The 25313-nt window shown below is 41.7% G+C and overlaps 1 protein-coding gene across 13 annotated transcripts in view; it reads right to left on the reverse strand.

Annotated features, from left to right (window-relative positions):
• Positions 1-6049: 6049 nt before the first annotated feature.
• Positions 6050-25313, reverse strand: part of LOC146330097 (nuclear factor 1 X-type-like) — a 133951-nt gene continuing 114687 nt past the window's right edge. For 7 of the 13 annotated variants that reach the window (XM_084715561.1, XM_084715563.1, XM_084715558.1 and 4 more), the window contains 5 exons: positions 21253-21381; positions 17075-17244; positions 15064-15211; positions 12207-12295; positions 6050-6667 (listed from right to left, as the gene is read on the reverse strand). In XM_084715561.1, coding sequence (XP_084571687.1) covers positions 6653-6667; positions 12207-12295; positions 15064-15211; positions 17075-17244; positions 21253-21381 — 551 coding nt within the window. In that variant the 3' untranslated portion in view covers positions 6050-6652. Of the gene's footprint in view, positions 6668-12206; positions 12327-15063; positions 15212-17074; positions 17245-21252; positions 21382-25313 lie in introns of all 13 variants that reach the window. The other 6 variants (XM_084715569.1, XM_084715567.1, XM_084715570.1 and 3 more) reach the window with 4 other exon arrangements.

Genomic DNA, 25313 nt, shown 5'->3' on the forward strand with positions numbered 1-25313 from the left:
TGTTTAAAAGGATGTTTGAAGTTATCGTTGCTGTGACACAAGATGTAACTGTCACATCACTGATCTTCATTTGATCTACTTACTGGCACATATTATTTCTGCAGAATCCATAATGATTCAGTCCAATAATTCAGGAAAATTATTAATGAGATTTTTTTTTGAGAGGGAATATAACCTTTGGTGAAATAATAGATGTGAAGTGTGCAGTGAAGAAAAATAATCATAGAAAGGTGATACTCAACTTGCGGCTGGGTGGTGGAGTGGCCCTGTGACCTCTGCTGAGGAAGATGAAGCTGAAGCTGTGGAGGAGCAAAGTCTACACGGAAATGTGTATTTCATACAAAATGTGCTTTAATGTGCTCTTCATTCTGTCCATGGTAGGAGCAGTTTATGAATCATTCCAACATTTCAGTGAGAGTAAAATATCTGATTTATCTGTCAATCCTTGCACCATGTAAATGTAGTTAATATATTAAGTCAATAAGTCAGTTGATTTGAAAATAAATAAAGATTAGTTACAGGCCTTTTAATTTGTATTAATAGTATTATGTACTAGCTAATGTTATTATTAATATGAGTTTATTAACTAGCCCCTGGCCTCCTGTCATTTGGAAAAGTGGCCCTTGGGCAAAGCAAGTTGGGTGTTCCTGGGGGTTTGATTTATTGTGTGCATGACTACCTGGTGCTGTGGGTTCTTTTAAAAACATATATACATTATTCTTTGCCGAAATGTTAACCGCCTACTTTAAATATACACACCCTATATGCTACCAGGTGAATGGGAATTTATGTTTTAGTGACATGAGGTTTAGAGATCCAGTGGAAGGAAAATACTGATGTGAAAATGGTGATTATTAGTAAGTTAATATAAATGAACATTGGTGGTTAAAACAGTGGCTGTATTTACACCGAGACGATTTAACATTATTATTACATTATTAATAACCCATAACCCCTGACCTTACCCCCCCCCCCCCCCTCATTCAATTCATTCTTTTAAAGCCTATTTTGCTTGCTTTATAATGGTGTGTGCAAATGTGTGTGTATGTGCTGTATGACAGTTTTATTTACCTTTTTGAGATGAAACCTTCTACAAGCTACATTTTACAGTATAGTATACTGTACATGTTTTAGTGTAATGGTTTGGGAAACCATTTCGTGACCTCTTCAGCATTTAAGGTCATTTTGATAATTGATTAATCATTTTGAGTCATCTTTTAATGAAAAAAGTTCAGAACTCAGATTTCAGCTTCTTAAATGTTTTTCTGGTTTCTTTACTCCTCTCACCTTGCAGCTAAATGCCTCCCCCTACCAGTCAAGTTGCCGTTTATGTGTTCATGTGTGTGTGTGTGAACTTTATTTTTGCAAAATGCCATCAATGCAATCGAAGTTTCAACTGTTTTTGCAGAATATTATAATGTCAAAGTGAACTGACCTTTGACCTTTTGGATATAAAATATCATCACTTCATCATGTTATCCTATTAGACATATGACATTTTGTATTAATAAGGGTATGAATGAGCTATGACCAAAAAGTGACCCCTAAATTCTAATCAGTTCATCCAAATTTGAGGAAAGCTGCATTGCTGATTCGTTATAGAGTCATTAGTTTATGGAAAGAAAGACGTAGCACAGCAAGATGGTACAGTCAAGAACATCCTTTTTATTCAATCAGGTGCTGCTCTTCTCAAACTGTGTTTTTCTTCTTATGGAAAAGAAACTGTAATTAACACATGCATTTCACCTAGAGCTCTGGGGGTGTTCTCACAAAGAAGTGGTGCTGCACTGAGGGCGTAGACAGAGGCATAGAAGAACTGGGAGTCAGGGGGCCTAGGGTGCTGCCTATTACACCAATAACCATACACGCTTTAAGATGATAAAGAACAAAATAAACAACAGAACAAAGACACGGAGCAGTCCAGCATGAGGTGGTCAGAGGAGAAAGAAATGGAGGGACTTCCCTGAACTCTCAAAAATCAGAGAGATCAGGTTCATGCTGGCTTTTTATCTGTCTGGTTGGTGTGTTGTAAATGGCTAATACTGCTGAGGGTTTCACTGTGTGAACCCCACCATGAACAATAAAACTTCACTTTAAAAGATTGGTTTGAATGAATGTGGGATATGTCCTGGAAATGCAACCCCCCTCTTTCGGCCTCGTGCAGGACAAGTCCGGTTATAAGGTGCTTGTAGCTTTCATTTACAGTCCAAGGCATCCTCAAAGAGAGCCTAAACGACAGCATACCCTGATAGCAAAAAAGAAATCCAAATTTAAAAGGAAACAAAAAAAGAGAGGGCAGGGGTGGGGGGGGGATAAAACAAAGCAAAAAAAATAAATAGCTAAAACAAAAGAGCAAACTCTTATCCTAGTCAAAGCAGCCCCCTTTCCAACATCCCAAAGCAGTCCATCCAGCCCTCTCGACCCCGTTCGTCTTCTCCGTAAACCTCTTCAACCCGAAACCCCTGAACCCCTGTCATCATCCCTTCCTATAACCCACCCAAGGACACCCCCAAAAGCCCGTCAGCGTAATTTGTTCACTTACATTAGCTGTTGAATGGAGAAGCTGAAGAAGATGGGTATGGTAATACAATGTGAAGCATACAGACAAGAATAACATGTGAGCTAACTGCATTCTGCTCAGACAAAAGTTTTCGGCAATTTTTTTTTTCACCCTCCCGACAGCGGAGAGGGCGGGAGATAGGAGAGAGAGAGACGGAGAGTGACGGACACACAGTTACAGACTACTCCAGTGTCTAAGAGAAAACAGACAGTGGAGACAGAGGGGAAGAAAAAAGCAAGAGCTGAACGAGAACAAGTTTTTTTGCCTTTTCAAAAAATTTTTTTTGTCATCATTTATCAATAAAAAGTAAAGAACTAATTCACACCAGTTTCCTTTTGTACTATATATATATATATGTATATATATACGGCTTTGAAAAGGAAGAGAGGATATAGGGGAGGTACAATGGAGGGGATTCATTTCGAAGATGGGAGGGAAAAAAAGTTGTCCCTGAGCGCTGAATGGGTGGCGACCTTTTTGCCTCCTCGCGGCACTCAGGGGCAACCTGCTACCTCGAGCCATTTCGAAAAAAAAGGGGGCGATCTGGATTACAAAATGGAGTCTGTGAACAAAAGGCACTTTTAAGGGACAACCTTTAACTGCTGGGAAACTATACACTACAGCACAAGCACTAAAAGAGTCATTTACAGAGGAGGGGGTGGAACAGGGGAGAGGCTCACCTTGCTGCCTGTTTCAGAAATGGTTCAGACCTCATATTTTTGCCTGATTCGAAGCTACTTTTTTCACCCCTTTTCTTTTTCTGTGTGATCTGTGCAGGAGACAGAGGGCCTAGCCTAATGCTCTTTCCATTGCATGGGGGTCTCAACACAACCTGCTGAAGGTTATCCAGAAACATATCAAGATGATAATGGCAGAAAGAGATTTTCTGGATGTGAAGCATCTCCGGCTGAACAGGGAGGAACTTGTCATGAATTTATGCCAAAAATGAGTTAAATTGGGAGGGTTGTTTTATTATTTGCTGGTGAGTTTCAGGCAGTGCATGGGTTACGCTATCTGAAGAGTTTCTTCGGCTTGACAGTATTAGGTTTGTTTTTTTTCTGATTTTTTTTTCTAAAGGTTGAACCAAAATGCCTTTTGTGTCACAACCTTAAGGAATAGGAACCTCTCCCCCCGCTCAATACAAATAGAAGAAGAATAAAAATAGAGAGAGGAATAATGCTGTTTCCTAAATGGTCTGTTATTTTTGTTCATTACCATTCATTTACAATAGTTCTGAATGTACTTTATAGTGTTAAAGCACCAGTTTTCATCTGATGATAGAGAATTTTTTTTTCTCAAGTTGTGTAGAATTTTTTTTCCTTCAGCCCTCCCACATTTTTATAAACAACTGATTACACATAAAACATTAAAAAAGAGACAAAGGAAATAAAAACAAATACCCCCAACTTACAAAGACTAGGATTTTTCATGGCCCTCTAGTTTAGAGTCCTGGAGCTTACGGACTTTGAAACAAATACATTTTTTTTCTCTTTTCTCTTAGCTTTCTTAAAAATCTCTAACAGACAAACACAATGATCTACCCAATGCATTGCACGTGGCTCAATCGACACATATTTTTCAATAATAATACTTTCCATCAAAAAACAAACACTTTTTTTTCTTCAAACCTACTGTCGATTTTTGACATGTTCATCTAGGTATTATAATGCTGCGCTGCAGATGGCGATGGCGTGTGTCGTTTGATCCGTACTGGTAACAGTAAGGTGATGTCACTGAAACGGGGTGTGTGGGGGGGAGGGGGAAAGGTGAGAGTTCATAAAATAACTAGACTGCCAACCAGCTCATGTAGTAAAAGTTAAAAAGGAGCATATATCATAAATATATATGTATAAGATCTCTCTCTCTCTGTCTTTACAAAAAAAGAAAAACGGTTTGCAGTCCTCCATAAAGATCTGTCCTAGGCCAATGGTTTCCACATGCACCAACGCTACCATCCCCTGTAGCTTTAGCTTATATGTGGGAAGAGAACCTGAAGTCAAGTTTATTACTAATTGCATGAAGGGAATACAGAGGCACTTTCATATAATGTTATAGTCTTGATATATGGTTTTAGTACATAGAGCTAATGTTACTAGAGAGGCTGAGAACAGGGTCTCAGCCGTGTTTACTATCCCTGCAAAACAGAACCAACAGCTAGGCAGTCCAGTTATTTTGTGAGGTCGGCTTTTGTTGGATTGTGTCATGATAAAAGTAATGCCGATAGCAAATTTCAATGTGAACATTTACATAGAAAAAAATATCTCAAATTAAAAAGACAAATCTTAAGTGAATGAAAAACCATTAACAAAGGCAGTTTGGAGAACCAAATATAAAGGCTTCCCTTTATTATATTATGTCAGGTTATTGGTGGTGTTAGTGTGCATTTTTTTATGTGTGTGTGTGTGTGTGTGTGTGTGTGTGTGTGTGTGTGTGTGTGTGTGTGTGTGTGTGTGTGTGTGTGTGTGTGTGTGCGTGTGTCTCTGGGGGTTTTCTGTGTCTGGACTAAGGGATACAGGGTGAAGCAATGCAAGGGATGCATGTGATGAGCTGTTATTAACTGTGCTGTCCATACGTGAGAGATTTGAGAAACTGCTGATACTGTTTCACTGCGTGATACTTAACCTGTTACTGCAAACTAAAGAAAAAGTGTTATGGCATGCAAGAGAAGGTTAAAACAATCCAAGTGAGACAAAACCAAAACCAAATCTGGCAAAAAAAAAAAACAAAAAAAAAAAAGAAAAGAAAAAAATCGCAAGAAAACACCTACAAACAAAATGAAAGCTAATAATATGAAGCTGCGTGTGCATTACTGTAAATTAAATTCCATGTCTATGAATAACAACAAGATGATATAATGAGTGGTTGCGTGACAGACTATTCTGAAGAGTCTGTATGTGCTGTATGCAAGCGTGTGTGTGTGTGTGTGTGTGTGTGTGTGTGTGTGTTTTTTTTGTGTGTGAGCATGTGCGCATTTGCGCTGCTGTGTGTGTCAGGGCCCGACCTGCCTGTTAGCACAGCCACATCCCTGCAGTGGCAGCCGGCCTCAACTCACTTCTCTGATCGCTCATCTGACCATCGATGTGCAATACTGTTCATCCCTTATCAAAAATTAATAGTGCATAGGTGAGGGGACGAACACGCACATGTAGAGTTAGTGTTATGACTGTCTGTCGTGTGTTCACTCGCTTGCACTCGCCTCATGGCTATCGCTTCTCCCACAGCAGGACGCCCTGATACTTTGACAGGTAAACAAAGACCAGCCACTTAGTGCATATATGTCACACCATCAGATGGTGTCACCATGATTGGCCAATCAGAAATGATTAAAAAAAAAAAAAAAAAAAAGAAAGAAAAGAAAAGGCTCAGGGCTGAGCGAATGAAGCGGCAGAGTGCGGCGACACGCAGGCATGTGGCTACAGGCACGGTCTGGAACCAGAGCAGCACTGAGATGCAGGCTGGGTGGTGGTGGTGGGTGGTGGTGATTGTGGGTGGGGGGGTGGGTCAGGTGGGACCATGCACCTGGCGGAGAGGTACGTGGAAATATACACAGATATGGAGGTGTGCAATTTGGGTTGCGATCTTTTCATCTTGCACATCCGACTTCACCATTTACCACTACTTGTTCTTTTCTTTTTGGATCTCCCAGCCAATGCATGGAGTTTCATTGTGGAGACAACAAAATGAAAAAAAAAAAAAAAAAATCATAAAAAAAGAAACAACAAATGTATAATTGGTCATTTGTCAGGTTGCCATTTTTGTGTTTCCTTTCTGACATTTCATGGTGTGTGAGACAGTTCCTCATCTTCTTCTTCCTCCTCCTTGCATTCTGAGTCTGTCCACTCAATCTCATTGAAGCCTCCTGCATAAAGGGGGACAAACGCTCCTGTTCGAATTGTGTTGGATTGGGAGTCCTCTTCAGGTGGGGTGGTGGTGGGGGTTGGGGGTTGGGGTTCTGTAGTAGTACTTTGAATAGTGTTGGCGAGAGAGAAAGACCTTTTAGTGTCAGCAGTCTGTTCTTAATCAGCGGCAATGTGTTTGTCAAATTTCCAATTTTCATGACACAATTTTAGCTCTTGATTCAGAGAGGCCTTGTCAGAGGAACCAGGACTGTGGAGAAAGAAAAACAAAAGAAAAAAATAGTCTTTAAAACTTGTCAGCAGGTTTACATTTAAATTACTTCTTAATTCTCATCTGTGTTGAGGTTCAGCTTACAGTGCAACAAAAAATGCAGCACATTAACTGCTAACAGAAATGCAAGTTATTGGTATGAATAAAGGAGGTAGAAGTGGTGGAACATTAACAGTATGAACAAAGTATGAACACAGAACAGCATATTGCACAGTAGATTCAACTAATCTTTTTTAATGATGAACTGATTAATCGTCAAGTCTGCAAAACATCAAAAATTGTGAAAAATGTCCATTACAATCTCCCAGAGCCCAAAGTGATGTCTTCAAATTGTTTATTTTTTCCAACAAAAAGTCCAAAACCCAAAGATTGTTCATTTACTGTCATAAATGACAGAGAAAGGCAGCAAATCCTCAAATTTAAGAAGCTGGAACCAGAAAATGTCTGACATTTTTGCTTAAAAAATGACTGAAACAATTAATTGATTATCAAAATAGTTACTAACTACTAATTTTCTTTCAATTGATTAATCAGTCTTCCTTATACAGGGTTTCTGCAAGTCCTTAAAAAGTCTTAAAAAGTCAATAAAATACAATAACTAAAACTGTCTTAAAATGCAATGTTAAAGTTAATTTTCATGAAGTTGGATTCAAACACAGTCTTGCTTTCAAACGTGATCAAAAAATAACTAGAAAATAAAACCGACACAGATCCAATCAACACTAATGCAAACTGTGTAATGTACTTTTTTTTTACCATTATGGATGTTAAATAGGTCTTGACTTACAGTCTTGGTCTTAAAAAGTCTTGTAACTTGCTGAAACCAGCAGAAACCCTCATCTTTTAACTCTGGTTTTACTCATTTCAGAACATTTCCTCTCATTTAGTAATTCATTATTTTATCTTGCACTCTTAACTTTTTATTAATGTTTTATCTACTGTTTGGAGTTTTTATTTATTGGTTGATTGATATTAATTTACTTTGATTTCTGCACTCTGCATCTTGTGTTTCCTCACTTATGATAGCGTGTCCTCAGTTCCTGTTTTCAATGAGTGATGCTTAATTACGCAGGCTTTGTTTTGGGTAGGGGTGTGATTATTGTTTTATTGTGTGAAGCCCTGTGTGTTACATTTTGTTTGTTTAAAAGAGGCTATTTAAATAAAGCTGCAATGATTAATTAACTATTAAGATTTTTAAATAGTAAATTAATTGCCAACTATTTTGATAACTGATTAACTGGTTTGAGTCATTTATTTTAAAGAAAAAAAAGTCAAAATTCTCTGATTCCAGCTTATTTAGTGTGAATGTTTTCAGTTTCTTTTTCCTTATTTATGACAGTAAACTCAGTATCTTTGAGTTGTGGGCAAAACAAGACATTTAGGTCGTCATCTGAATTTTTATACAAAAAAACTAAGAGAAAAAATAAGAAAATTACTGTTGAACTAAAAATACCATCTTGATGATTGACTGATTGATTGGTTTAATGATTGATTGATTAATCATTGTAGCGCTATTTCACATTGAACTTTTAAGCGTGGTGTAAATCACTGGTTCCCACACTTGGGACCAGGACACCGATAAATGGTCACACTGTGATAAATAAGACAGGAACCAGAAAAAAAAAATGAATTTGGTCCATTAAACTTTGTCTTTTTACGAGTGAATTACTGGATAATTTTATCTCTCCAGACCAATAAAATGAGTGGTTGTGAGTAGAGGATGCTGTTTTATGGGGTTTCCAAGTGTTGGGAACCACTTGTACAGCTAATCATTCATCCACTAGGTGGCCACATTCTCCTCCTTTTCCCCATCACTTACACCAGTTGCTGAGCTCAGCTGTCCCATACAGTGTTGAAAAAGTTACTACCTCAACTTCACCACTTGCTGTTTTTAAGAGGGCTGAGTCTGGCATTTTGCTCATTAAAAACACTTGTGTTATTTCAGAGCTACAAATAGTGTTACAGCAGCAGTTTTTTTCTGGCTTTCCAGTGAGCAAACACAGGACTGTAACTGCTCTGCCATGCGCTACCAGTTTACATGTAAGGCGATCTCGTTAATATGTCTCTGCTGTGTATGCCCGAGTGGTCTCAGGCTACACTGTAAAGCTATTGAGGGCGGCTACTCCAGGGATCCAGTTTCTCAGTTTGATAAGAGGGCAGAGAGGAGGCTTTGGCACAGGCCAAACTGCCCTGGCTGCCGCTGACATTCCACAGGCCTCGGCCCGGGGAGAGCAGCGAATCACCCCACCTTTAACAGCAAACTCTCTGTTGTCCCCCAGAATTTTAACCCTCCCTCAATGTCCATCTATCCTCCCTCTTTCCTACCCATGATTCTTTGGTGTTTGCAGATAACTCCTCCTCCTGGCTCCAACTTCCCTTAACCCCCTTCTCTTTTCCTCTCCCTCTCCCGCTCCGGCTCTCTCAGTGTAATCCTTGGCAGTGGAAAGTGACCCCCTCTCTCTAACCCCCCTTCAAGTCCAAGTTCAACTGCCTATGACATCATGTCTGGTTGCTGCGGGCAACCAGACAGCCGGGACGTGACTGTGGAGTGCAGCGAGCTTCGACTAACTCCCTCTCTCTTTTTTCCCTCCGTTTCTCTCAGTCCCTCCTACTTTGTTCCTACACATCCCCCCATCTCCCTCTCGCTGTCTCTTCCTGCACGGCTGAGGTCCTGCCACCAGAGAGCTCCTTAGACCAGCTTTTCTCTGCTTCTTGTCAGTCCCGACAGCAGTGGGAAGACTCTCCTCCCTCTGTCTTGGCTAGTTGGCGAGCAGGCGGCAAGGCGGGCTGGCAGGGCCATCGTCTGAACCTCTCCATATGCCAGAGAACAGCAGGATAGGCAGAGACCTCTGTTACTCACTCTGGCTGGGCTTGTTACTGACCTACTAGGCTCAGCTAACTGGGAGCAGTCGAGACCAGCGGCCAGGTTCTCACTGCCCGACAGAAATGCTCAAAGTGGACATTTTTCAATAATGTTTGATAAGCAATAGCTGGAGATAATAGGCGTTCGGAACAGATGTAAGCTGTTGTAAAAGCCGTGTTGTTTTTTAGGACAGAAAATGAGGGGGCAAGAGTTTTGGCACAGAGTTGGAGTGTGTGTGCGTGTGTGTGCATACGCGCTCGCACACATTTGGATGGTGTTTGGATGTCCCCTCAGTGCCAGGGCTACATCTGTGGGAGAGTGGTGCAGGTGGGGAGCTTGAAAATACTAGAGGGAGCAGCAGGAGGAGAGAGACAGAGAGGGAGGGTGGGCTGCTGATGCATGAGGGGAAGGGGAGGGTGGAGGGAGAGGGGGCAGAGCAGCCGAGCAGAGCTGCGCCGAGGAGGAATGCAGATTGTTTCCATGTGTGGGGAGGACAGGAGAGCCGAGTTGGCTGCAGGCAGGTGCGGTTAGCCCCTAATGAGAAAAGTTGTGTTGGTGATGGAGGAGGCCCAAGACACTGCAGCCCAGTGGCAGAGCGCAGCCAAAGCTGAAACCACAATGTAGTTCACTGCTGGCCTCACACGCTGCACTAATACACACTGTGGGGCCGAGCAGAGATAAATCAACACTGCTGGAGCTCAAACTAACTGGCACTGCTTACATTCACTGTGGGGAAACTACTGTGGTACAGACACTGTAAACCAATACTGAAACCAAAGGCCTTGATACATGGGCAACACTTTGTGTCAGTGTAGGTGGGCAAGTTTGCAAACAACGGATTGAAAATATCATGTCAGTGTGACATATGTGCCTTCACTGGCCTGACATAAAATTCCTCAGAAAGCATTTTAAAGATGGCAGTGTGGGAGATGTGGACAAGCACAACATTTTCACAAATGATTGTCGGCAAAAGAAGTTTTAAAATTGATTTTATAAAAACATATTATGGTTGGAAGTTCATTATTGACCTTGGAAATAGTTTGACAAACAATCCAAACTCGAGGTCCACTGACTCGTTTGCTCAGTTTTTATGGACATGAATCTGTTGACATGTAAGCTTAAGCATACTTCAAGGAGTTTTTAAATGTTTGTGAAACATTTTCAATTTAATATTGATGCCTCTATGTGACCATCAGAAGCATCAGAGGGAAAATGGACTTTTTCTGCATAGTATATAAAAGGTACCATTTTATAGTAAGACTAACATAATGATTTATAAATGGTTTATAATTAGACTATTACTTAAGTTGTAAACACTTTATAAATTGTTAATAAACATTATAAACAAGTTATTTGATGCAGGCTCACTACTTGGCAAGATTCAGTTACTGCTTACTACTAATAATCTTACTAGTGAGTTACTACATGGAAGCTGTATTGTTAAGTTCAAAATACATAATTTATTAATTGCTAATTACATTTGTAACAGAGCCTTATTGTTAAGTGTAAAACGGTGCATGCTGAAAAGATCAAAGGTAAACAATACTGTAAAAGCCTTAGTGTATTAATCTGGTAATGTGATATATTAATTTAAGACCAGATTAATTTTTACTATTAAAATATGTTGACAGTGGTTAAATGCTAGTATCTTGTTAACAAATGAGAGATGAAGCTGAGAAGTATAAATAATGGCTAACAGAGAAGATGAACTAAAGCTTAACAGTAATGTGGGCTCATTATTTAGCAAGCAACAGGTCACTGTTACCCTTTCTATCTAATGCATTGTAACTTTTTATTAATTATTTATTAAGTACTTAAAACGTAATTATAAACCATTTACAAATTATTTACAAGGCTAGTTTTATTGTAAAGTGGTACTGTTCTTCTTAATTCATGCCTTAAGGCAGGATTCCTTTTGAAATTAGATTAAATAATTTACTGCATGCTGACTACAAGAGCTTACATTCATATTTTTCCATGCAAAGTTACATTAGCCAAATTTTTCTTCAGATAATTTTATTTTTGACATTATTTTTCGTGGTTATGGCCGGTGAAACACTACTGTTTTTGTCCACAGGGGCCTCTTAAATCAACAAAATATGAGTTTCTGGAAGCTTTACCATCTTTCTTTATAACAGCTGCTCAGTTGGCATGCCAACAGATCTATGTCCATTAAAAATGAACTTTGCTGATGAAGACTGTGATGTGATTGAAAGCTCCGGAAAAAGCTTGTAAGATGACCATGAATTATTTTTGTCATAATAACGGCCTGATTTAGTAACAGTTAATAATGACTACAGATGTCATCTTAACTTTCAAGATGACAAAATATTCAAACTGTTGATCAACACTTGTACAATGAGCTGAATCAGTAAGTAGAGAAGAGTTGCCAATGCAGAGCAATTGTCTGAGCGCTGCCTCTGTATCACGACTTTTCGCTCTGAATGACATGCTTGTCCCTTCAAACCTGCAGATGCCTACAGTAATGGAGCAATGTTAAGTATCATCTACAAAGTGCAGCAGTCAGGCTTGTAGCAGTTGATGAGGGACATGGAGGAAAAAGACATAAAAACAGAGGAGGAAGAGGAGGAGGAGGTGGAGGAGGGAGAGGTGGATGGGTGGATGTTAATTAAATGAGGGAGGTTGGCGGGGTACCTGAGTCTGCTGGGGGATATTCAGAAAGTTGTCCCGTGTTCCGATGCCGACAAACCGGTTGGGAGCTGTGGAGCCTGGCGTGGAGTATGCTATAAACAGAGAGAGACAAGTGTGTACATGCTTTTACACACACACATACACACCGAGCTCATAGTAGAGTTTGATGCTCTCGTTATTATTATCGATATGTTTTAATATAATGTTAGCCTGCTGCTCAGACTATGACTACAATTCACTGTCATATGAATTACCGGGAAGAGACAGTAAGGGTCAGGGATACTGATGCCCTATTCATTTTGTGGGCAGGTTCGTTGTGATTTTCCTTCACTTAACCATTTAATCTGTGGTTAACAAGGGGATGTACAGCCTGTAATGATTAGCATTAACATGAAGAAGCTATTTCCTCCAAATATGGCTGTGCTGTTAGTCACAGACGCTCCTCAGCAGCCCCTGGCCTCAGTAACAAGCCACCGTAATCATAGAAAACCACTGAGGATTCACTGTGGACTTAATAATAGGGTGATGGATGGAGGAACTGCATACACCACCAGTGGTAACCGATGCTCCATTTAGGTTTAATAGGTTAAGAGGAGCATCTTGCCTACAAAGTGACACCATTCAGTGATGCCACAGGATCAAATTTAGGGCAGTTGTGCTCACTGGACTCCAACATGGCAGCTGGGTAGAACTTTTTGCTGTGCATGACTTGATTGAGGTTGAGGGGATGGGAATGTGTGGGGTGACAGTGACAGGGCTGGATGCATGAGTGAGAGTGAGCATGTAAATATGCGTGTGTGTGTGTGTGTGTGTATGTGTGTGTGTTTTGTGACTGTAATTACGATATCTTGAGAATCAGAGACAAAAGTAGAGGGGGGTAAAAAAAAAATACAGTGATAACAGTCACTGGAATGAGAAAAGAGACGGAAAGTACGATATTTATTTATATAGATGTTCATATAAATAAATAATAAAGTGACACGTTAATCTGAGAGAGTTGGAAGGGGGAGGGGAGGAAAGGTTGATAGGACAGGAAGAGGAGAAAAAAGTCAAAACAGAAGGAGGAGAAGGTGCCCCGGTTGCTCCGTCCAGTGCCCCCTCTTGGTGTGCCTCTCCCATGGCCCGACTCTCGCACCGCACCTGTCTGGGTGGAACCAACCAAAGCCTCACCACTCCCTGATGACACTCCTCTCTCCCGCTCCCCCAGTATAGCACTAATTAGACAGGTTTGATTAGATTTTATCATTCATGTTTAGAGAGGTTGGGTTGTTCTTGTTATTATACTGTGATTTCCATGTTTTTTGTTTTTCTCAATTTTTAATTGTTGTGAGATTTGTGTGAAAGTGGCGAGGGGATTGGGTGGGTAAAGTGGGGCATGATGTTTTTTTGGAGTCCACGCCAACTGCCCTAATTTTGTTCCCTTAAAAAGAAAAAAAAGAGAGAAATAAAGGGGAAAAAGAAACAAAGAAAGGAGGATATGAGAATATATCAAATAAAGAAAAAGAAGAAGGCAAAAAAGAAATGAGAGAAGGGGGTAGATTGTATTGCCGCTGTCACAGACAGACATGCAAAGTCTGCGTTGATCAAAGGCTTGCGGCTACAGAGGCAACGTGCACAGGGCCCTGCTCTGCTCCCCCCAAACTACAAAACACATCAAAAAGAAGGGAGAGAGACTACACTGCCTCTTGTGGTGCTTGCAGGAAACCGAACACCAGAGAGAGAGAGAGAGAGAGAGAGAGAGAGAGAGAGAGAGAGAGAGAGAGAGAGAGAATAAAAAGATTTTGAGGAAAGAGGCTGAGGAGGTTTGCAAAGATATGAAGGGAGAAAAGAAGACTGAACTTCAGAGCAAGAGATACAGAAGAGCTTGAAAGAGGATCTCTGGTTTGGCAAAGGCGTGGCTTCTGCCTCGACAGAATTGGATCTCGCTATTACAGTACGGTAGTACAGTACAGTGGCGTACACTTCATAAGGTGATGGATGAAATAGGAGTGAAGCTCCTGGGGCTGCTGAGTGTTTGACTGAGTGAACTGCAACCTTACTGGAGACAGACGGTCAGCTCAACTATAAAAAACTACAGCAGTGGCCATTGTAGAAGTCCCAGAGCACAGAGTGCTTTTTCAGCAATTCTACTCCAAGATGACAGAAAGTGTAGCTGCACCGCAGATAGGGTTGGGCATTAAAAACCGATTCCAAAATTACGATTCCAAAAGAATCATTAAGAAATTAATTCTAAGAAATCAATTCTGCTTAATGGAATCGACCAATTAAATTTCACTGATTCAAATTAAACTGTGTACTGCAAACAACAAACATATATCTATAGGTGCTGTCAGTGCCTATAGACATGCAAATTGAATGCATGCACATCTTCTTGTCACATAATGCATTTGTCTTATAAAGTAGCCAAGTAAACACCAAAATATTCAAGAAACCAGAGAAGAGACCTCTGTCATTATGGTTATGTAGCTAATGTTAGCTTAGCTCAGTGCTTCTGCATAATTATCCATTTAATTAGTGTTTAACACAGCTCTGCTGTGAAGAATGCATGATTACCCTCAATGAATTGGAATCGAGAATCATTAAGAACCAAAAATGATAAGCAGAATCGGAATTGTTAAAATCAAAATGATACCCAACCCTAACTGCACATAAATACTGGGACGTCTATGATGGCTACATCGGCTCTAGGCTAACAAACTTGAGGTCATATTGTTTGGGACAGAGAACAAATTAGCTACCAGCTAAGAGGTAACCAACCTACTGAAGGCTAAAATCGGTTTGGACTGGCCTCTATGGTCTGTGGGGAGACTGGGGCAGTAATGGGGTTTGTGGAGGGGAGTGGGAGTTGGGGGTGACTTACACGGAGATGCGGGTGAGCTGAGTCCGCCGTCAGTGGGCGTGCTGATGATTTTAGAGTCGGGCATGGGGAGGGGCACAGGGCGTGCCACCGGGGGTGGCGGAGGCAGCAGGAAGGAGCCCGGCATTTTGCTCTGGCCACCTCCATTAGGCTGCAGACGGACCATACAGACAGGGTGAGCAGGACACACCCCGAGAATATACAGTGCACAAGGGGCCAGACACACACACACAGAGTCCCGTGTAAGGGCAAGACACTCATATACAGACAGATGCCAACAGTCTCCACACAAGTACAATCACACAGACTAAAACACACACATATGCTCGCACACAGAGACAACAATGATCACACAATTTTAACATAAAACAAACAAAAATATCAGACAGTCTGGCCAAAATAGTGTGGTAAATAAAAAGTGGGAAAATGATGAACACTGTCAACACACAAGGGGAAAATAAAAATGGTGCTGTCCACAAGGACAGTTATTACAGTTCGATGTAAGAATTTAAAGAAGAGGGAAAATCAGCGATGAGAAAAGGGTGTGTGTGCGTGTGTGTGTGTGTATATGTGTGTGTGTGTGTGTGTGTGTGTGTGTGTGTGTGTGTGTGTGTGTGTGTGTGTGTGTGTGTGTATGAGTGTACGTGCATGTGTCTTCAATGTGTGAAGTAATGAGAACAAAGGATAAGAGAACATGAAAAAGGGCTTAATAAGTGGTTTCAAAGTTACTAACAAGGCCAAGTTTACAGTAGAGGTTTACAGTACTACCAGCACCCTGCACCTTAGTGAACATGTACCGAAATAAGTGTCCCTTTATGGCCAGTTGACAGTCAACTGTGTGCCGTGCCTATGTTTCGGTGTTTGGAAACTCTAGTTCTCAGGATGAATGGATGAGTGAGTGTGGGCAGGTTACTGGAGTCATCAAGGGGACAGCTCTCTTCACTGATGTTTTACTGAATTAGCCCCACAACACCTCAAAAAAGGCTTGACTGTGTCCCAGAAACAGACCCCTGTGTGCCTGAGTTAGCTTTCCCTCTCATCCAGAACCACTCACTAGCTTCCACAGCCTTATCTGACTCATAGTGTCTAAATAACTATTCTTCAATTCTCTCTGCACTCACATTTTGTAAAGATGAATATCTTTTATGATATATGATTACAGATCACAATGCAGACTTGAGAGGACATATTTGTTGAGAGTAAAGGAATGTTACTAAAAATCGCAGTGGGCCAGTGAGGGCTTGTTAAATGAGGAATCTTGAAAGTCTGCTTCAGTTTCCTTCAATGGATATCGAACTCTCCAAACAGTGCAAATCTAGATCTTTACACAACTAGACATATATACGTAGATGCCACGTTGCCATTTGAATGGTCAACATTATAGTGCTCTTTATCCAGGAAAAACACAGCTCCCCTGTTTACATGTGTTTGATCACAGACCAGCCTTTTCAGCAGCAGATGATCCAAAGGCCAATGTGGCATTTACGTATCTATGCCTCTATGCACCCAAGTTTGCAGCCCAGTTGCTTCCCCATAGTAAATCCACTGCTAGTTACAAGTCTCACCCAGGTCATACCTGCACTATAACTTTTCTGCCTAGAGGTTTTTTTTCCCTGATACTTTCTTCCTCATCAGCCTAAACATAACTCTGGGAGAAGCTTGTATCTTGAATGATGAATCAGTCAAATGTGGTTTGGCTCCTATCCCCTTAGTTTTCTCTAGCTGAGTTTTTTCTTTTGTTTGAGCACATCTGGCTGCCTCCTCCTGTTGACACATTTGCCCTATAGCCACATTGCTCTATTCCCAGGAGTAGGCTCACATGACCTTGTCACTCCTGTGTATCTAACAAATAAGATATGAAAGGATGGAAAATTTACTCTGTACATTAATTATGATGATAATTTCTTTTGTTCTGTAGCTTCTCCAGGAAATTCCACAAATATAAACTGACTTCTAGTAAGCGACCATTCCACTGTCCCCTCACTTTCCGTTGCTGAACCCACAGATCACTTACCTGTGCGCTGGGCTGTCCTGTGCCGTCGGTGCACACAAACTGCACAAACTCCTTAAGCGGGTCCTGGTGGTGATGGTAGCGTATGGTGGGGTGGGTGAAGTATGGGCTGGACTGTTGGATGATAGAGGAGGAGGGGAAGTGCAGGGCTGAGGCTGAGGCACGGGGGCTCCCTGAGGAAAAAAGTGAGAATGGGAAAGGGAACGGGAATGGGAGAAGAGAGGAGAAAGAGAAATGTGAGGAGAGGATAGAAGAGAGACCAAAAGTGTGAAAAATACAGTAAGAATCAGGTCATTCTATTCTTTTCTACTAAATCAGCTTACAGAACAGTCTACACACTGTGATATTAAGTACATTAGCATGCACACCTATGACAGTACGTAAGACATGCATATATTCAAACTAAGCACCAATACAGTTGGCATCAGAGAACAGGTTGCCACTTAAGCCTATTATTGTCATAACACAGAAAATAGCTGGGACATTCTCTTGAGGTTGACTGACTGAAGCTGTTTCTGCTTATAAATGACTGGCATTATCCCTGGTTATTGGGAAACATCTGGCCCCATTCATTTTATAAATCAGCCCACTAGATCTCTCTGTACCTCTGGTACGCCTGGTATCACCGCATATGCACACACACACTTTCACAGTCCAATACACGCTAGAGTGTGTTACAGTATTTTCTGCCTTCTGCTCCCTCTCAATTTCCCTCTCAAAGACATACACAAACCACTAGGGTATGACCCCCCCTCCCACACACACACACACATACACACACTGGGTTTTTCCACTTTTGTTTTATTGCTTGTCGGTGATGTGTAATCAATCAGCAGCATATCCTTGCTGTGCGGTTCTGCCCAGTAGTTTGAAGCTTGAGAGAGAATCTCCCCTCCGCTCCCAACCGACCACAAAACGCCTCCCGGAGACATTAGTCAGCCAGCCAGCCAGCCAACCCCACACACACACACACACACACACACACACACACACACACACACACACACACACACACACACACACACACAGACACACACACACACACACACACAGACACACACACACACACACACACACACACACACTAGGCTCAACTGTCTGTCTTCTGCTGAGATTCTATGGCTTTGGCAATTTGGCACACCAAACTAAAGAGGCAAGCTGCTAGGTGAGGGGAGCCTGGCGAACAAGCATCTGTGATTATGTCTGTCACCTACTATCTCTTGTGTATGCTGTACTCACAGACTGTGTCAGTGCCTGTTTGTTCAAACTTTGTATTTTAGTGTATTTCGGTGTATCTTTTTGTGCCTGGGTTTGCGGGTGTCTGCTGTTCTTTGTGTGCATGAGAATTTTGTGCATCTCTATGTCTGTATCTTGATTTGTATCTATTTTTGCAGCCTGTCTGTTTGAATGTGTTGCTATGTCTGTTGCAGCTTTAATGTGTCTTTGCATATATATTGGTGTGTGTGTGTGTGTGTGTGTGTAATCACCGTCACAATGGCGGACTCTCCAGACTGGTATAATCAGACAACAGTCAATCTGGCAGCTCTCCACATCAGTCTGGAGCCAAAAACAGGACATAAACCATCCAGTCCTTACCCCTGAACACCCACACTCACTAGACCTATACAACAAGCGCTAACAGCTCCAGTCCATCCAAGGCAAGCAATGATTGCTGACTGCTTCTTCCCCCTCTCTGTCTACCCCCATTTCTCTTTTCATCCCTCTCTCCTTCCCTCCCTCCCATCATCCTCCAGTCTCTTTATAGAACCAAGGCCTCCGAGGGACATTCCATTTGGATGGCAGCCATTTTAGCACAGAGAGTCCTCCACAAGAGTGTAAATTTACACATGCGCGTATGAGTGTGTATCTATGTGTATGTGCGCAAACGCACCCATACACAATCTCTAAACACTGTCTCATTACAGCCTCTCTATTACATGAAAACCTCTTAGCCAACAGTACACACACACACACTGTTTTGGAGAGTGTGAGAAGTTAGTTGGGGAGGAACAAAGAAACCTGAGCCAGTGCCTCGCACCTCTTCAACTTTTGCACAAAACAGTGGAGCAAATTTTAGAAATCAATTCAAATGCAAAATTCAATCTGGTGCTTTGGATTCTCCAGAGGGCATAGGACTGCTCTGTGCAGATAAACAACATGGCTTAATGGTGCGAGATCCGGCCTCGACTATATTTTCTAAATATACTGTGGGGAGCTCTGCAAGTAAAATTCAATACGTTTCAGCATGGAGGGCAATGAGTCCAAATGACCTTTACGTGGTAGGTCGGGTTTGGCTGCGGCCCAAACCATCCCTTTGAGAGACAAATAGAATGAGAGGGAGAGATAGAGAGAGGAGGACATATTTATTCCTTTGAAAAGTGAGACCAGCCAACAGGGACTTGTTGGCAAACTTGAGATCCCAGAGACTTTGGGACTAGAGATAGAGAAACCATGTTAATTGTCCTATAGGATCCAAAAGCTCTTATGAGGACAACTTGCCCTTAGTGCCTCTAATGAAACAAGTTCTTAGAAACACTGGATACAACTTTTGTTATGTTATAATTTTTGATACACTACAGTCTACAACTGTGGGTTCAAATACTGTTTCAATCCCTGTTACGTCTTCAAACTCCTTTTCAAATTTCTTATTGCTCTATACTGACGAGAAAAAAACACCTGCATATGATTGTATAAAACTAACACACACACACACACACACACACACACACACACACACACACACACACACACACACACAAACACACACACAAAAAAAGAAGAAGCTCTAAGCTCTAGTTGGCTCTAATAACTGACAGGTGCACTATGGCAAAGAAAGATTCCTGGCTGGTCCTTCGCTATTTTCTTTTTGCCTATATAATAAAGAATTGTTATGTTTTCCCTTCAAACAGTGTGTCTTTTCCTTTGGTTGACCATAAAGAGGTAGATATTTTCCAAGGTTTTTGATCTTATGTACTGTGTACAAATGTTTGATCTTATACAAAAGAAATTCAACTCTTGAAGTAGGAATATGTAATGTAATAAAATTGCAATGTTTTGTCATCAGAGATCAAGGAAATATTCTACATTTAAGTTTCTCTGACAACAGTACAGCCAGCATACTCTCCTTTGAATTTTTTACTCTGGCGCAGAACGTTGTTTTTTTTTTTGTTTGTTTGTTTGTTTTTTGCTCATTTCATATTTATTCACTTTACACAGAGATAAAATTAATACCAAATGTTTGAACTCCAGAGTGTGTATTTTTGGAGCAGTGTTTTGTTTTTTTGTTTTTGAGTTAAAGGCCTTAGGTTTTCATTGACAGACAATTGAGAATTGTAAAAAGCTGATCAACTTACTGTGTAAGACTCTTTGTCCCCCGTCATTGTCAAAGTATAATTTTGCACTGGGATCATTGTCCCTGCAGCTTGCAGGTTACCTGTCTGAGCTTTATGTCTGGGGAGGAGGGGGTGAGGGGAAACCACTGACTTCAAACATAGATTGTTTATTAAAAAAGGACTTCAGTCTATGTTATACATGTACATGGCTCCAACTTGCCATTTAGATTGCAGTACTCATTTTATGAGCACTAGGGTCCTACAAATTGCTCCTCTGAGTGTGCTGATAGCTCCATTTGGTACATTAACACACCCAGTCAAGTTCATTATATTAGACAAACAGCTTTGTCAGTTGTATATGCAAGAACGGACTTCCAAAAACATTATAATGGATGCATGAAGCAGTAAGATATGAGGCAAATCAGTCACAAAGGCATGGATGCAGCAATGGTACCATGCAATGACAATATTAAAACACACACAGGCACAAAGATGGTGATAAAAATGGATGGATGGAGAGAGGCTGAAAGAGAGAGAGAGAAATTTATGCCAAGCCATGATGATAGCAGTAACACTGAACAGGTGAAACTCTGCGGGCATATTGCTTCTCAGCAGTTGCAACTGTAGGATTTTAAAAGTTTTGTTTTTGCTTTCTCAGCAAGTACATTTGGGATTTTCATCATTTCCAGGCACACGATTGTCGAATTTATTTTGTTTTGTTTCCAGAAGAGTTTGGAGGTGTAAATATGGCATAATCTAGGATCAAGTTTGACACTCCCTTTCCTTCTCTCTCTTTTTCAGATTATAAAAAGGGGGATTGGGTTGTTGGGTTCATGGCAGCGCTCTCACCTGGTCTCACTCCTGCCAGCACAGGCAGCGGGTGGTGTGTGAACGCCATGCGGGGGGACCTCGTCTGGGAAGTCAGGGCGTTGAAATCAAACTTCCCCGGCTTCTTAAGTGAACCAGGCGAGGACAGTCCTGGCGAAAAAAAAAATGGGATCAACAAAAAAAAGTGGGGGGGAAGAGGGAGGAAAAGAGAGAGGTGGTTTTAATCAACAAAATGTTGCTTATTTAATTAGCTACACTAAAAAAAATCAATTTGATTTTTTATTGAAGGGGACTTGAACAATCATGATTTTCTGATTAGAGTCTTTAATTTCCTCATTGGTTGATGGCAGTGCATTGCTCCCTGTCCTTTTGGCTGTTGGCCATTCACTCCCGTTACGAGCCAGTCAGAGGACTCTAGGCTGTAATAACTCATTCAGAGATATACTGTAGGATTCCCAACTCCCAGCTTTATAGTCATATAATATGGGCTGAGCAATATTTCAAAGCCTAAGTGCAAGTCTTCAAAGGAAAAAAAGGGAAAAATAGCAAAATCCAATCTGAATCTGCTCTTTGTTTTAGAGCCAAAGCACATGTGTAGCTATAATAACCTCTACTGTGCCACTGTATGTTTTTCTGTCTCATCTCTTTTCTCTCTGTTTCTCTCTCTCTTTCAGGTGCCAACTGCAGGCTTTCTCTGTGTATGAGCGTGGCCGCCGTACAGCCACAGTCAGCTAGTTGTGGTCTGGCTTCAGCGAAGCTCACAGGCTGGCTGCACGAGAAGAAGGCTTCATTCAGAAATAGCACACACTGTACAGTATGGACACGGCAGCTGCTGAGTGCGAAAGACAAGCAGACGGACAGAGAGAGGAGACAGAGGGAGGGAGAGGGAGAGAAAGAGAGAGGCGAGAAGAACGTGGGAGACATGAAAATATGCAAGGGAGCAAGGGAGCGGGAGAGCAAAGCAGAACCTGTGAAAAATGCAGCAGTGTCTTGTTTTTCAATGCGTTTCTCTGACGACATGTATGAAATTGGAATGTCATAAGATGTTAAATATGGTTATTATCTCTCGCTCACACACACACTCGACATCTGAGCACACTCGAAAGCGCGAGCACACGTCCAATCACCCAAAAAAAACAAAGACCCTTACAACCAGAGCCACATTTAACTGATGAAACAATGGACACTTTTCTTTCCCATTAAGTTTTCTTCTAATCTTCCTAACAAGTGAGTGATGTGATAATGTTCTCTGTTTAAACTTTTTTTAGACTGTTGTTTTTGTAAATCTATTTCTGTGGACCCCTCCGCATCAAACAAGGCATTAAATACGATTCCTCCTCAGTTCTCCAGCTGGAGACGTGTGAAAGTCTATGGGAGTGTGGGGGCGTGTAAAACCTTCCCTCCCTGTGTGAAAGAGTTAAGTCTCAAGCAGGTGGGAGTGAATATGTGTGAACCATTTATGTCTTTAGCAGACATATATTTCTTTTTTTTCCCCCCACTGTAGCGGGAGTCTGGGGGCGTATTGTACTGTCAGACAGATTCCAAGCATGAAGACAACCCCAATCCCACTTCTGACACCAATAGTTAGCAGTGATTGCTATGACACTGTCACACTGGTGGGAGCAAACTGGAAATAAGAGCAGTCTGCAGAGACTTATAACAAGGAAAGGCACTTGAGGGGAGAGCTGGGATAGATTGAGATTTGGAAGAAAGTGTAAGAACCAGAACCTTATAGATTAAGCAGCTTCAGAGAGGTAGTTATGTGCTTTAATTTTGGAAGTATAAAATGAATCTGAAGTACAGAAATCAGAGCCAGGGAACACAGAGAAGATCAGATGAAGATTGACATCTGTATATATAGGAAGTTATAGCACTGTCACTATCACCGAGGGAATGTGAAAGACAATATTCAACACTTCAGAGGCTGTGCAATGGTCTGATCTGGATTGTGTGTGTAAGCGTGTGTGTGTGTGTGTGAGTCTGTGTATATGTGCCACAACTGCACTGTTTCCTCTCTTGGCAAGCCTTAGTATTTCACTGGCAACCAATCAAGCGCTCCCATGATGACCCTTCTGTCTCTTTGCACTAACAGGCCTGCCACCAGATGCGCCACTGAAGCACACATAGACGCACAAACAGACTGTCACACACACACACACACGCAGTTGGAAAAGACAGGAGATAGTGGTTTAAACAAGTGAAGGAAACTCAGGGAATTCTCCTCTCTCTAGTGATTTAAACCACATATGTACATCCAGCTGTATCCCTCCACGGGCCTGTAACATTTAACTCAAAGCACAGAGAAAAGGCCCCCGCCACCACAAGTCTCTGGTGTCCCAGGAAAATTTCACAATCATTTGGAAGTAATATGAAATCATGGTTGTTTCGTTTTTCCTCCACTAACCTACCCCCACCCCTCTTCTAGCCCCTGTGGAGCAGATGTCTCCAGCATCCTCACGGATCCCAAGGCTACACACACGCGGAAACACCATCTGGGTCCATGCTTCAGCTGTGCATGTGTGTGAGTGGGCTGTGTGATATGTGTGCACAAATCTACCACGTGTATTCCTGAATGTAACTGTGTTTGTGTGACTTATATATATAAATGCATCTTCATACACTGGAGTGTGCAAGCGAGTGTGTGTGTTGCTGGATGAGTGTTTTCTGTTGGTTTGGGGGAGTCAGGGGGAGTAGACGGTGCTGTGGACAGACGGTGAGGCGCACCTGTGTGTGAGTGTGTTTTCTATTTCTTCCCCTTGGTTTGTTTGTGTGTGTTTGTGTGTGAGAGAGTGTGTGTTGCTTGTTTACATACCCCCCACCTGGACAGGAATTCCCAGATGAGCTTTGCCTGTGGCAGGTGGGATTCTTTGGAAAATCGGATACACACCATACCAAAATCACACACTCTCTGCTAGCTCCATCCCTGCTCTGCTGTACCTCATTTTTGCCTTTTCTTGAGTGTGAACCACATTTTGCAGTAGCTATTGTTAAAAATGTCCAAACCCATACAACATTAAAAAATAAATTAAAAACGGCTGATAATTGCAAAAGCTTTTGGCTCACTAATTTTTCGCTTGGATTTTGTAAATTAATTGGGTAAAGGGTCCAGATTTGCATGCCATTCTACACCTCTATTTGCCAAACTCATTAAGAGGTGTACAAGGCTGTGTGTGGTGCACTTTGGAGAGTAAGGGGTTGGTGCACACAAACACAAACAAACACACACACACACACACACACACACACACACACACACACACACACACAGAACAAGTGCAAGTGAGGGAAACAGGAAAAAGATGGGAGGTGAGGCTCTGGTGCGCTAAGGCGTGCAGCAGCCTCTGTTGTGGCTCTGATGAACAGCCTCTTAATTACATTTACAGCTAAGTGGAGCAGGAGCAGGAGAGCAGCCGCTGAGGCTCGAGTGAGAGTAGACTGGGGCAAAACCTAACCAGGGCTCTTGGCTCCTCTACTTCGCATCCTGATAACCCTTCTCTCTCATTAGCTGTCACCATTTGAGTACACCAAAGTCTTCTTCCCTCCTCTCACCTCCCACTTTTCCCATCCACTTGCTTGCTTTCTGCTTCTCTCTCCTCCTCCTCTCCTCTGACATGTTTTCTCCCTCCCCAGGGTCCCTCCCGCTGTACACGTTTTCAATTAGACAGAAGGGAGACAGGGATGGAAGGGTTGAAGGGAGAGCTAGGGAGCAGGAGGAAGGGTTTTACACCTCTGATCCACAGACGGTAAGCGTCTTAATGAGGGATTTGAAGCAAGGGAAGGATGGAGCAACAAAGGGATGGAGGCAAGGCAGGCACCTGAACACCTGCAGGGGTGGGGAGCCTGATAAGCATGTGTTTGGATGTGTGAACGTCTGCATATGAGGGGGTTGTAAGTGTGTAAGTCATTGCACGTGTTAGACAGTATCTGTCTATGTAGTGATGATGAAACAATTACCAGTTTCACGATAAAGCACATTAAAACTCCAGGTGATTAATATTACCAGGGTTATCCCTGACTACAATTTTTTGTTTTAAAATTTTGCTGTTAAATTGGAATATTTAACAATTCATTCCTGTTTTTTT

This window comes from Lutjanus erythropterus, chromosome 3 (genome assembly GCF_056507025.1).
Source record: "Lutjanus erythropterus isolate fLutEry1 chromosome 3, fLutEry1.hap2, whole genome shotgun sequence".
In the NCBI taxonomy this organism is placed as follows: Eukaryota; Metazoa; Chordata; class Actinopteri; order Lutjaniformes; family Lutjanidae; genus Lutjanus; species Lutjanus erythropterus.